Source organism: Nematolebias whitei, chromosome 18 (assembly GCF_014905685.2).
Source record: "Nematolebias whitei isolate Nwh7 chromosome 18, NemWhi1, whole genome shotgun sequence".
Lineage (NCBI taxonomy): Eukaryota > Metazoa > Chordata > Actinopteri > Cyprinodontiformes > Rivulidae > Nematolebias > Nematolebias whitei.
This window is the reverse complement of record NC_056515.1, coordinates 11291440-11305665: the sequence shown is the minus strand read 5'-3', so window position 1 is coordinate 11305665 and position 14226 is coordinate 11291440. Positions and strand designations below refer to the sequence as shown.

The following is a 14226-nucleotide window of genomic DNA, read 5'->3' as shown; positions in this document are numbered from 1 at the left end:
GGCTGTTGTCCTTAACACCCACTAAGAGGCGTGGAGGGGAGTTGTCGTCCTCGACACCCACTGAGAGGTGTGGACGTGGACTGTCACCAAGTCTCTGCCTCTTCGTCAGCAGAGATGGGTCCTCGGGAGGTTCAGCCTCAAAGAGTCTCTGCCACTTTGTTGGCTGGGGCAGGCCCTCAGAATGTTCAACCTCACTGGACTGAACAGGTACCACCAGGGGCATAAAAGGAGGTGCTGGTGCCACAGGAGTTGAAGGGTCTGTGGAGATCATGGGATCTGCAAGGGTCATGGGGTCAGCAGCTTACATGGGACCTGTTGAAGGCTTGGGTCTCGCTGAAGGTGTGGGACCTGCTCAAGGTATGGGGCTTGCTTAAGGCGTGGGACTTGGGGAGTACCTGAGCCTCCACCCACCTGTGGGACTAACAGGCTTGGTGCCTGCAGGATGTCTAGAACCTGCAGGGTGCTCAGAACCCGCAACAGTCCCAAGGTCTCCAGAACCTGCAGGAGGTCCAGAGCCTGCAGGAGTTCCAGAGTCTACAGGAGGTCCAGAGTCTGCAGGATGTCCAGAGCCTACATGAGGTCCAGAGTCTGTAGGAGTCCCTGAGCTTGCAGGAGGTCCAGAACCTGAAGCAGTCCCATGGTCTCCAGAACCTACAGGAGGTCCCGAGCCTGCAGGAGGTCCAGAACCTGCCATCTTCCCAGGAAGTCCAGAACCTACAGGAGGTCCAGAACTTATAGCCTTTCCAGGGAATCCAGAACCTGCAGGGAACTTGATCCTGCCACAGAAGACCCAGAGTCTGCTGCAGAGGTCCTTAAGTCCACTGCGATAGCTAAAGTGCTGACACCCCTGCAGCCCCAGCAGTGTCTCCTCCATCGTCTGCAGAGACCATGGTCCTCCCACTCCTTGCTCCCCATGCTGGGCACTCATGGGTCTTTAGGGTGTCCATCTTCATCAGCCGGCCCCCTGAACTTTGGCCCAATGTCAGACGGCCTCCCAGCCACCCACCTGACCTGCTCCGGCCCGTTGGACTGTCTTCTGGCCACCCACCTGTCCTGCGCCGGTCTATTGGATGAACTTCCAGCCGTCCACCTGAACTTTCGCCCAGTGCTGGACGTTCTCCTGACCTCCCACCATCATGTCTGACCAGCCTTGGGATGGTCTCTTGGCTCTCTGGACATTTATGTTCCCCGTGTGTTTAATTTAGATCCCAGGCTTTGATCTTTTTGGTTTTATTTTTGGTCCTCGTGTGTTCCTTATGCCCTCCACCCTTGCAGTTCATCACTCTGCCCACCCTAGTCTTTTGGGGTGAGTTTCTTAGTGTCGCCAGGGGGCATCCTTGGGGGGAGGGTACTGAAAGGATGGTGCCCTATGGTGGGTCCTCTTTGTCTGTACCTCCTAGTGTATCACTTTAATTACCTCTGATTAGTTTCACCCTTGTCTCATGTCCTGTCTGCATATTTAAGTTAATCTGTTAATCCTGTTATTTGTCGGTTCATCGTTGGGCATATTCCTTGTCCTGTCTTGGTCAGTTCTGGTCCTAATCTGTTCCTAGTCACGTAAGTGTGCTGCCACATCAGCCTCTTTGTCATTAAAAATATTTTGTTTTGCGTCCTGCCTCCTGAGTCCTGCCTGCACAACTGGGTTCTTTTCTGTCCTGCCTGAAAACCCTGACAGAGTGATGTAGGATGGAGTGGTAGATGGATCTACAATTTGGGGCCTCATCCTCAGAAATGAGAGCATTTCTTTAGTCAGTCATGGTGAAAAAAGTGCTGAGTCGAAAGGCAAAGCTCTTGATCTACTGGTCTGTCTATGTTCCATACCTTACCTGTGTTCATGAGGTTTGGATCAGAACTGAACGAACCAGATCATGGGTATACCGGTAATCGGCCAAAATGAGCTTCCTTCTTAGGGTGGCTGGTGTAGTGAACTCGGCCTCCGACCAAAACCTGTCTCTGAAGACCTTCATGGGACAGGAACTGTTATTTCATTGATTTGAATCCAGAAATACAAATTAGCTCATCCAGAGACTATCTAATTGTATCCTGAAGTAATCAATTGAAAGAACACTCTTCTTTTTATATTATCATTACTATTTTACAATATCTTGATAATCAAAAAGTGTGTTTAGTTCATATCATTTCTAATGTTGAAGTGAACCTCTCATTTTAAATCAACTGTGAAACAGTATTAATGATTTTTTAAACCTCATTAGATTTAGAAATCAAGTTAAATGTCTATTTACAAAGTAATTATGCATTTTGATCTTCTGTCTGAATGAGAAGTCAGTGATGTCGGTCAAAAGTCAGAGACAGTCAGAAAAGAAGTTATTAGAACGAACTGTATTGTTTTTAAACCGAGCAGACGGTAAAAAGAGAAACACTGGCAGCTGCGTTCCTCTCACTTCTTCATAACATTTCTCTGTCTGTACTACACGTTCCTAAACATCTCTGAACCCTCTCTTGACTTTTAATAACCCTCTGACATCACTAGAACCACCCCCTGTTGGTTGTTTCAACCAATCAGGAAGTATTAAGTGACCGGAAGTGAAGACTCTTTTAAAAGTCGACACTTCCTGGAACTATTCAGTTCTTCTGAGTTCTTCTCAGTTTTTCTGAGTCTTCTCAGCCTTCTCGAGTCTTGGAGTTCTTCTGAGTCTTCTTGACTCTTCAGTCTCTGACTATGGAGTCTTCCTGAGAGTTCCTAAGGAACTTTCAGATTTAATCAATAGCTGATGGATTTGGCCATGAGACGAGGGTCCGTCCATCTCAGCGGAGACACAACGCCTTGCTGTGAATCCACCCGGGCGTAACGCCTACAACTTCGAAGGGTCCTGTTTGTTGAACGGAGTAAACCACACGACTTCTGACAATGCCCAGCCACCCTGACCGAAGACGCTGTAAAAGGATCGTACTAATGGACTTCTGTTCCGGAGCGGAGGTATCCCCGTCTAAGGTAACAAAGTCTCTGCACGTCCTGAAGTGTACCGGAGGTTTGAGCTGGTGTTGAAAGAAGCGTGCTAATTCTGGTCAACAACATACACCTTCCTCCATCCATCTCTTCTTTAAACCTCTAAATTCCTTCCTTTAAACTCTTCTATTTTGCCAGTAATCTAGATGCCTTCAGAAATGTCCTGTTGTCTTATTAGTAAAGCGTGCCAAGTTTTTGTTAATCAGAATCAGATCAGCTAATCATGTGTACATGTTTTGATGTTAAATTTTAATTCTGTTAAATAAATGACAGCATTTATTCTGATGGGTCAAAGAAAATTAACGTCTCTTGTCACTGATTAAACAATACTCACAGTTACCTCGGTCACATGGCATTAATTTAACTCGAAAAAGAAAGAACCCGTTATATTAAAATTTTTAGTAGAGAAGCGACAGCAAAGGCTGACCCCCACCTTGACTACTACATTCGGTGGGACCGTACGTGTTTTAAATAACACAAATGATGGACCGTATGTCCACAGCAAAGCTGTACGTTGACACACTACGCTGGGCTCAGTCTTAAAGATTGGGTGAGGAGTACCTGTCAGTGTAATGTGTATTATTTGCACTCATCATGATCAATAACTCTTCTGCGGGAACGTTCTGCAATGTCCTTCTCCTGTTGATGTTGTGATGTGTGATATTAACTGACCTATGTAATCACTCTTATTGTGACCAGTCAGTGAGGAACAGAAATAACTGTTTATTTTGATACTCTCAAGGGCTGATTGATATGATATTGATATGATAGAGTTGATATGATATGGTGACATGTCTCAAGCAGAGTCCTTGACTCAGATCCACTCCTTCCTGTCGGCAAGCAGACCTTTCGATCACGGCTCGGACATGGAAGGGAGGAGCTGAGGCCTGGGCTGGAGGTTATTCTATAAAACTCACTTGTCCGGTTGTTGTTAACTAACCATACTGTCCTGTCAGCAGTAATTATTTCCTCAATTCTTTAACAGTATTTTGATCAGTCCTAAATGACCTAAAAATTGGTTCTAGAGGTCATCTTAACCAACTTTCTTTTAATGCCAAAGGCTTCAACACAGTGTACACTATACAGATCCAAAAACACACAAGATAAACAAACTCAAACACAAAAAAGGCCCACAACTACCCCTCTTAAACAAAAATGTAAATCAAGCCTGTTGGACAAAATCTAACTTCAAAACAACTTCAGAAAAGAGGAATAACCCTTATAAACTTCTTCTATAGAGACCTAGCTTGTCAGGGGACACTGCATGCCCTCAAAATGTAGTCATCCTCGATTTTCTTCAGCACATAACTCAGGTAGCACACCTTTACCCAGTAATTTAGTCATTTCAATTCTCACAGCTGTTTAGAATAAAGGTTTTGTTGTCCATCCATACAAATCATCCCACAGTCAACAGAGCAATAAAAATCTAATCCTGTCCAACCATATTTCTACCAGTTATGAGAAACCTGAGTGCATGTCACAATGAAATAAGTCTCACACCTCAGTCTGTGGCTATCATCAAAAGTTCTGTCTGTCTGTCTGTCTCAGTCTGGTTCAGCCTGACCTCCCTTTCACAGTCATTCACTTCAGCACACACACATACACACAGACACTTTTGAGCCAAAATGTTTTGTCATAAGATTCACTGTGGAGTGAGAGGGATGCCAGCAAACTGTTTGGATTTTTTACTACCTGCCCGTCATTTCACTTTGATTTATCCCAGGGATGGGGTCTCTATGACAGGATGCATGAATATCTTTACTTGCTTGATGTCTCAAAGTGATCCTGCTCTGTTTTTGCCACATGCAGTTAAGGGACTTCTGTAGTAAACTTTCCCTTATTTCTTTGCTACCATGACACTCTGTCATCTGGGGAGAGATCACAGTAGAGTTGCTGCTTTTCTGCATCAAAAGTTATCAGTTGAGAAGGTTTGGGCAACTGATTAGGATGCCTTCTTGATGCCTACCATTTTGAAGTGTTTTTAAGCACGTCCCACTGGTAGGAGACCCCAGAGAAGACCAATAACTCTCTGGAGGGATATGGGATATGGCCTAGGAATGCCTTGTGTCCCCGAGCTGGATAGTGTTTCTGGGGAGAGGGATGTCTGGGTTTGTCTACTGGACCTGATGGCACCACAACCCAACAACTGATAAACAGTAGAAGACATATGAATGGATGTATAAATGGATGAACTTCAGGAATTGTAAATTCTTTAATGGAGTCAGGCTAGCAATGTCTATATATTTGAAGTACGAATCCCAAGCTATGATAACTCACTGCCTCTGTGACGTTATTGTTTAACAGTCATGAGAAATGTCATTTCTGTCTCAGCAGAAGAGTGACAAAGAAAGCAGTGCTGTGAAAACAGACCTTTCTTCCAAAACCCAGTAGTAGAACTGTGTTAACTCATGCCTTAACTTGGTTATCAGGCAAAACTGTGCTGACTTTGATTTTTTTTTATTCCATTGACTTCAAAGCACGTGGGCTGCGACAACATCTTGGGGTCTGATGCTAAAGAAGATCAATGCCGTGTGTGTGGAGGAGATGGCAGCACCTGCGAAGTCACTGAGGGACTCTTTAATGATTCTCTGCCCCGAGGAGGTAAAAACATGTCTCGAGTTTGCAGTTTGCTTTTATTACTGCATGTATACTGCACTACTACGGAGCCCCTAAAGGGATGTTTGTGTAAAAAATATTTTAAAATAGTATTTTGTGTGTAGGGGAAACTAGTACACACAAGACATTCACATTTTTTGGTAGCATGTCAAACTAAATGTACTAACTCAGACTACTAAAGAGTATTGCTTTAAAAGAAAATTCACCAACCATGAAAATACAAAGTACTCCTTATGACATCATCCAAAGACTCAATCAAGGTCAGATTTATATATTAATTATTCATGTAATTGTTGTCAAAACATGAAAAATGTATAGTTTGAGGTCAAACTACATCTTAAATTTCTTATTTCAATTTATAAACTGAAAACCCAGAGGCTGAACTGCCCTGGATAGTTTCTAATGGTGCACATCAGACAGTTTTCTGAAGTGCATGAGATATTGTATTATTGCATGAGCACCAAAATTGTAATAGGGTATTTTTGTGTGCACCAGATACTTCTCTGTGTGCACCAGAATCCTTTTTCAAATATATTTTTCACAAACATCCCCTACAGACAGAGCCAGATTAACACTTCGCTGTACCCTGGGCAACAATCTTCAAGGGCCCCATCATCACAACCCCAGAATTACCATAATCTGGCAAAATACAGAATAAGTTACCATAATATACAGTAAATATACTTAAAATTCTAAATATCAAGCGTATTTTTATGTATAAAACTCCAAATGCTCATTGACACAAATCATCAAGACCGAATTAAGTTGAATGCACTTTGAACACCATATCATCATCATCATCATCAACTTTATTTATAAAGCACTTTAACACAGCCATAGCTGAAACAAAGTGCTGAAACATCAGTTAAAAACAAGATAAAAGACAGCATAAAAACAGAGCTACAAACCCAAGCACACAACTCAATTTAAAACACAATAAAACAACAAGTTAAACAGATAAAATCAACACCAATAAAATAAAGTAAAATCAAGACTAAGTTGGGTTGAAGGCCAATGAATAGAGATGAGTTTTTAGATGGGTTTTAAAAATGGACAGCGAGGGGGCCTGTCGAATGTACAAAGTGTTCCATAATTTAGGGGCACTAACATAGAAGGCCCTCTCTCCTCTAAGCTTCCTCTTACTCTTGGGGATGACCAGGAGCAGCTGGTCAGCAGACCTGAGTGACTGAGGTGGAGTGTAATGGTGGAGAAGCTCTGTTAAATAAGGAGGGGCGAGACTGTTTAAAACCTTAAAAACAAACAAAAGAATTTTAAAATGAACTCTAAAATACACGGGCAGCCTGTGGAGAGAAGCCAGGACAGGTGTGATGTGCTGTCTTTTGTGTGTTCCAGTTAAAAGACGTGCAGCAGCATTTTGCACCAGCTGCAGACGTGCGAGTGAGGACTGGCTGACTCCAAGATAGAGAGAATTACAGTAATCCAGCCATGATGAAATGAAGGCATGGATTACTGTTTCAAACTGTTGCCTTGAAAGAATAGGTTTTACTTTTGCCAATTTTCTCAAATGATAAAAACCAGACTTTACTGTGGCCTTTATTTGACTGTCGAGTTTAAAATCACTGTCCATCTTAAAACCAAGATTTGTAACTGTAGACTTTAGGTACATTGTTATGGTGTCTAAGTCGACTGGAGGGCTCAAACAAGCTCCACTAGGTCCAAAAACAAGTACCTCAGTCTTTTTTTCATTAAAATGCAGGAAGTTTAGGGCCATCCAAGCTTTAAGATCCTCGAGACATGATAAAAGAGGTTTAATGGACCAGGCATCAACTCGCCTCAAAGGAACATAGATTTGGCAATCATCAGCATAGCAGTGAAAGGAGATGCCGTGTTTTCTAAAAATTGATCCTAGAGGAAGCAGATATAAAGAAAAAAGCAAAGGCCCTAAAATTGATCCCTGAGGTACGCCACATGACAAAGGAGCAGAATAGGATTCATGCCCAGCAGTTTTTACAGAGAAAGTTCTGTCAGTCAGATAGGACCCCAACCACTCCAGAGCAGTCCCACCAATCCCTACTTGATGCTGTAGACGTGACAGTAAAATGCTGTGGTCCACTGTGTCAAAAGCAGCAGTTAAGTCCAGTAAAACAAGAATCTCATGATCACCTGAGACACATGCCAGGAGGACGTCATTAAAAACTCTCAGCAGAGCTGACTCTGTGCTATGGGGAGTTTTAAATCCAGACTGGAACACATCCATGATGTTATGTTCATCCAGGAAGGATTTTAACTGAGCATAAACAATTTCTCCAAGATTTTTGACAGGAGGGGAAGCTTAGAGATGGGCCTAAAATTCCCCAACACAGTGGGATCGAGACCAGGTTTTTTTTAATAGGGGCTGCACAACAGCATGTTTAAAATTAGCAGGGACTACTCCAGATAACAAACTACTGTTAAAAAGGTCAAGAACCAAGTGTTTAACACAAGGGAAAACCTCTTTAAGAAAGCGTGGTGGAAGAGCATCATATGGAGAACATGAAGGCTTAATCTGAGTGACCATGTCCTCTAAAAATGACACAGTCACCAGCTCAAACTGATTGAAAGCAGCAGAGCAGGGGACACACACAGAGGGGTCAAAGTTTGGGCATAAGATGGAAGCCCTTATAGAGGTGACCTTATCAATAAAAAACTGCATAAAATTATTGCACAACTGAGTAGATGATTCAAAACCAGGTGTCTGTGGAGAATTAAGAAAATAGTCAATGGTACTAAAAAGAACACGTGGGTTGTGGCTGTGGGATAAAATCAAGTTAGAAAAATAGTCCTTTGTGGCTGCTTTAACTGTGTCCTGGTAATTGCGCCAACAGTCTTTAAAAATTTGAAGGGACACCTGCAGCTTGTCCTTTCTCCACCTGCGTTCCGCTCTGCGACATTCCTGTCTGACAGCTCGAGCCGTTCTGTTCTGAAGCCATGGCTTATGTTTAAATCCAGGCTGTTTGGTCTTTAAAGGAGCCACAGTATCCAACACAGTCAGACAGGATGAATGGAGCCAAGAACTCAGATCCTCAGCATCAGTTGAGGCAGGTGGACAGAGCTGGCAGAAAACCTCAGTGAACTGGCCAGCAGTGGAGGGGTTAATAATCCGACAGCTCTGAGCAGGAGTGTGAGTGTTAATAGGAGCATATTTGAGAACAGTCTGGAATGTTATAGACATATGATCAGAGATTATAGAGTCATGAATTTCCAGATTAGACACAGGTGATCCCAAAGAGAGCACAAGATCTAGAGTGTGACCTTTATCGTGTGTAGGACCAGACACAGAATGCACCAGGTTAAAAGAGTCAATGAGAATTAAAAATTCTTTTACCAGAGGTTTGTCTGGGCAACAAACATGGATGTTCAAATCACCCATAATAACGAGATGGTCATATCCAGTCCATCCATCCATCCGTCCATCCATTTTCTTTACCCGTTTATTCCATTTTGGGTCACGGGGGTCGCTGGTGCCCATGTCCAGCAATCACTGTGCGAGGGGCGGGGTACACCCTGGACGGGTCGCAAGTCCATCACAGGGCCACATAGAGACAAACGAGACAAACAACCATTCACTCTCTCACTAACACCTAGGGACAATTTTAGAATTACCAATCAGCCTAACATGCATGTTTTTGGTCTGTGGGAGGAAACCGGAGAACCCGGAGAAAACCCACGCATGCACGGAGAGAACATGCAAACTCCACCCAGAAAGGCCCCTGGACCGGGGTTTGAACCAAGGACCTGCTCGCTGAGAGGCAGCAGCTCTACCAGTTGCGCCACCATGCTCCCGTCATATCCAGTCACTATTTCATAAAGAAAATCTGAAAAGTCACTAATAAAATCCTTATTATATTTGGGAGCACGGTAGATGACAGCACAGAATGTTGGGTCAGAGCAGCCCACTTCAAAGCAGGTCAGCTCAAAGCTGGTGAAGTGACGCTGTTTAAAACACTGTATACAACTACAAAAGTACATATGTGTACTTGTTTATTAACGTGTTGACCACTGGTGTCAGAAGCATTTATAATGTGTGTGTGTGGGGGGGACACACACTGATGGGGGTGTCTGGGGGTCTTCCCCCAGATAATAGAGCCGTGCTGAAACAGGATTAGGAAATTTAGTTCTGCGGCGCATAATCTCTAGTTAATAAAATTGAATGAGTGAAAAATAAACCAAAACGGTACACACATGGACCGAACGTGCCGTACCAAAACGGTTCGGTACACCCACATGTACCGTTACACCCATAGTGGAGGTGGTGTGCTGCTAACCTCAACTTGGGATGTCGAGGGTCAGTGGGCAGAATACTTTGAAGACCTCCTCAATCCCACCGGCACGTCTTCCACTGAGGAAACGGAGCCTGGGGACTCTGGGTCGGGCCCTCCAATCTCTGGTGTTTAGGTCACTGAGGTGGTTAAAAAGCTCCTCAGTGGCAGGGCCCCAGGGGTGGATGAGATTCGCCTGGAGTTCCTTAAGGCTCTGGATGTTGTAGGGTTGTGTTGGCTTACGCGACTCTGAAATATTGCGTGGACATCGGGGGAAGTTCCTCTGGACTGGCAGACCGGGGTGGTGGTCCCCTTATTCAAAAAGGGGGACCGTAGAGTGTGTTCCAACTACAGGGGAGTCACGCTCTTAAGCCTCCCTGGTAAGGTCTATTCGGAGGTTCTGGAGAGGAGGGTCCGTTGGATAGTTGAACCTCGGATTCAGGAGGAGCAGTGCGGTTTTCGTCCTGGCCGTGGAACACTGGACCAGCTCTACACTCTCAGCAGGGTCCTGGAGGGTGCGTGGGAGTTTGCTCCCACTCTACATGTGCTTTGTGGACTTGGAGAAGGCATTCGACCGCGTCCCTCGGGGAACCCTGTGGGGGGTACTCTGGGAGTATGGGGTACCGAGCCCTTTGATACGGGCTGTTAGGTCCCTGTATGACCGGTGTCAGAGCCTGGTCCGCATCGCCGGCAGTAAGTCGGGCTTGTTCCCGCTGAAAGTTGGACTCCGCCAAGGTTGCCCTTTGTCACCGATTCTGTTCATAACTTTTATGGACAGAATTTCTAGGCGCAGCCAAGGTGTTGAGGGGATCTGTTTTGGTGGCCTTAGGATTGCTTCTCTGCTTTTTGCAGATGATGTGGTCTTATTGGCTTCATCAGATCGTGATCTACAGCTTTCGCTGGAGCGATTCGCAGCCGAATGCGACGCGGCCGGGATGAAGATCAGTTCCTCCAAATCCGAGGCCATGGTCTTGAGCCGGAAAAGGGTAGAGTGCCCTCTCCAGGTCAGGGAGGAGGTCCTACCCCAAGTGGAGGAGTTCAAGTATCTTAGGGTCTTGTTCACGAATGAGGGAAAAATGGAGCGTGAAATCGATAGGCGGATAGGTGCAGCATCTGCAGTGAAGATGGCGCTGTACAGGTCTGTCGTGGTGAAGAGAGAGCTGAGTCAAAAGGCGAAGCTCTCAATTTACCGATCGATCTACGTTCCTACCATCATCTATGGTCACGAGCTTTGGGTTGTGACCGAAAGAATGAGATCTCGGATACAAGCGGCCGAAATGAGTTTTCTCCGCAGGGTGTCTGGGCTCTCCCTTAGAGATAGGGTGAGAATCTCAATCATCCGGGAGGGACTCAGAGTAGAGCCGCTGCTTCTCCACGTCAAGAGGAGCCAGTTGAGGTGGCTTGGGCATCTGTTTAGGATACCTCCTGGACGCCTCCTTGGTGAGGTGTTCTGGACACGTCCCACCAGAAGGAGGCCCAGAGGAAGACCCAGGACACGCTGGAGGGACATATTTCTCGGCTGGCCTGGGAACGCCTCGGGATTCCCCCGGAAGAGCTGGCCAAAGTGGCTGTGGAGACGGAAGTCTGGGCCTCCTTACTTAGGCTGCAACCCCCGCGACCCGACCCCGGATAAGCAGAAGAAAATTGATGGATGGATGGATGGAATGAACTTATAATGATGCACCTACTCTTTGAAGATGAACTGATGGTACCACACCGTCTCTCAGTCGGACAATCTGATCAGTTTTACCAAATTCCTCCTTTTTAAAATCCTCACTGCTCAGACGAATCCTCCTCAAAGATACTTCCACCTCTTCTTCACATATTTTTCTTTGGGAAACCTTCAACTTGAAAACAGGAGATTTGTGTCTACATGGATTGTACTTATACAGCACCTTTCTATCTTATTTCAAGATACTCAAAGCACTTTACACTACAATCTGTGCCTCATTTACCCATTCATACAGCACTCTACTAGATCTCTACAAAGATAATTGAACAAATCATTCTAATGAGACTAATCAGTGCTTTAGATCACATTCACACACCGATGGGACACACATCAGAGGCTATGAGGGGTTCAGTGTCTTACCCAGGGACACTTTGACATGTGACTGCTGGTGGATTTGAGCCCCCGACTCTTGCATTGGAGGACGACTGCTCTAACCACTCAGCCACAGCTGCCCCTCTACACAAAAACATTGTACAAAGGAGGTCAAGCTTATTTTCTAACTACTTCCTATATGCTCCCTATTTTTAATGTTTTAATTTCTTAGAACTTAAACAAAACTCCAATTTTTATGCATATCTGTTGATAATGAACCAATGCTACTGACATTGTGAATATGCTTGTTTGAAAAACATTCCTGTCATCAGATCTCAGTCAGCTTCATTGCAGCTGAACACCGGTGTTACACTGAACATAACATCAGCTGGTGGACATAAATACAGTATAATAATATTATATTCACAAAATACTAACAATAATATGTTCATCTTACTTGTGAAAAGTTATCCCCCAAGACCTGACGTCAACAGTCCGTCGATTTGAACAGAAATAAGCTGCGAAGTGCTGAAACATCTTCAGTGGTGTAGTCTACGTGATACGTGGGTATACGGAGTATATCCACTAGAAAAGCTTTAAAATTTCAGTATACCCACTTAAAAGTGCCCAATGATACATGACATATCATTAGGAATGTGTCATTGATATGTTAAATGGCAGTTTAAATGCTTCCATAACAATCTATCTACAAAATATATGCAGAGCTTGTTTACTATATTCGCTTATCCAGAAAATTATTGTATAATTAATACTTCTGTACTTATACTTAATACTTGAACATTTTACTTTGATACTGTTTTGTAAATGTTATACCATGTTTTTAATACAAAGCCAACTGTTGTACAACGTTTTTTGTTCATTTATTCAAATATAAGCATCAGAAAAATTTGGAAATGTTCAATATGCTTAAAAATCTAAATAAATTGACAATTACAGTGTACTAACTGGTGTACTTTGGTGTCTAAGCACAGTATACAGACCAACTATGCACCGCGTTAAAGTTAGCTTTACATTGAACGTTGGACATTCGCGCTCCGTGGCTTCAGCGGTGTCCAACATCCAACGTTACCGTGGTATACCCACTACAAAAATGTAGACTACACCACTGCATCTTCTGCTTTAACCAAATAAGAAGGACGACTGCTCCAAGATGGCGGCTGTATTTCCTGCGTCGCAGCAGCCAATGCGGGATCTAGCGTTTATATGATATCTGTGGTAGGAAAGACGTGATGTCTCTCAGGACGCCAGTGAAGCTGGATGCAGCGTGACACCTGACACTAGAAGTGCCACTAAGACTGCCACTGCTGCGATTTGAGCCTGCTGTTTCTCAACACTGCTGCATTTTTTAACAATTTACCTTTTAAGTATTTCTCAGGGTCATTATCAGGACCAGCTCAAAAAAGTGATTACAAAAAACTGATAAATAACTGAAACTAAAATAAAAATGTACAATAAGTAAAATGGATTTACTTTCAGCCCTGGGATGGACTTGCGACCCGTCCAGGGTGTACCTCGCACAGTGATTGCTGGACATGGGCACCGGCAACCCCCGTGACTCAAAATGAAAGAAGCGAATAAAAGATAATGAATGGATGGATGGATCGATTTACTTTCATAATATGGTGGATCAATTGGTGCTTTTAATCTCATATTTTCCCCACTTCCCAACCCCAGCTGATACACAGCAGGCACAAGTTCATAGGCCTGCTCCTGTTTACCATGGCTCATGCATTCTGGGGTCCTTGTCTATAGTTAATTAAAGTTAGAGAATAGAGCTAAATAACATCTAGAGAGCACACTCTATCTCCCGCCCCTGAAAGCATCTGTGACACTGTGGAGGAGTGCAGCCAAAACGGGCAACAGCTCACAGCCAACAAAGCAACTATTTGATTAACAGCAAGCCCAACTGGATTTGTGTCACACACTATTTGTAATCTTTATACAATAAATTAATAGAATTAATAATTTATGTAAATTTCATTCAACAATCAAACAAAAAAGAAATTACTATTAGTAATAAATTTAAAAAATAACAAAACAAACAAACAGATGATATATTAGGAAAATTAGATCTGAAATCATGCTAATTGGTAACTCTAAATTGTCACTAGGTGTGAGTGAGTGTGAATGGTTGTTTGTCTCATTTGTCTCCATGTGTCACTGTGATGGACTGGGGACCTGTCCAGGGTATCCCCCGCCTCTCGCACAGTGACTGCTGGGTATGGGCACCAGTGACCCCTGCAACCTGAAAATGAAGAAGCAGGTAAAGATGATGGATGGATGGATGGATGGATGGATGGATGGATGGATGGATGGAT

The 14226-nt window shown here is 43.9% G+C and overlaps 1 protein-coding gene across 1 annotated transcript in view; it reads left to right on the top strand.

Moving 5' to 3' along the window:
• Positions 1-14226, top strand: part of adamts6 (ADAM metallopeptidase with thrombospondin type 1 motif, 6) — a 337746-nt gene that overhangs the window by 221748 nt on the left and 101772 nt on the right. The window contains exon 14 of the mRNA XM_037692553.1: positions 5446-5569. Within this exon, the coding sequence (XP_037548481.1) occupies positions 5446-5569 (124 nt within the window). The remainder of the gene's footprint in view (positions 1-5445; positions 5570-14226) is intronic.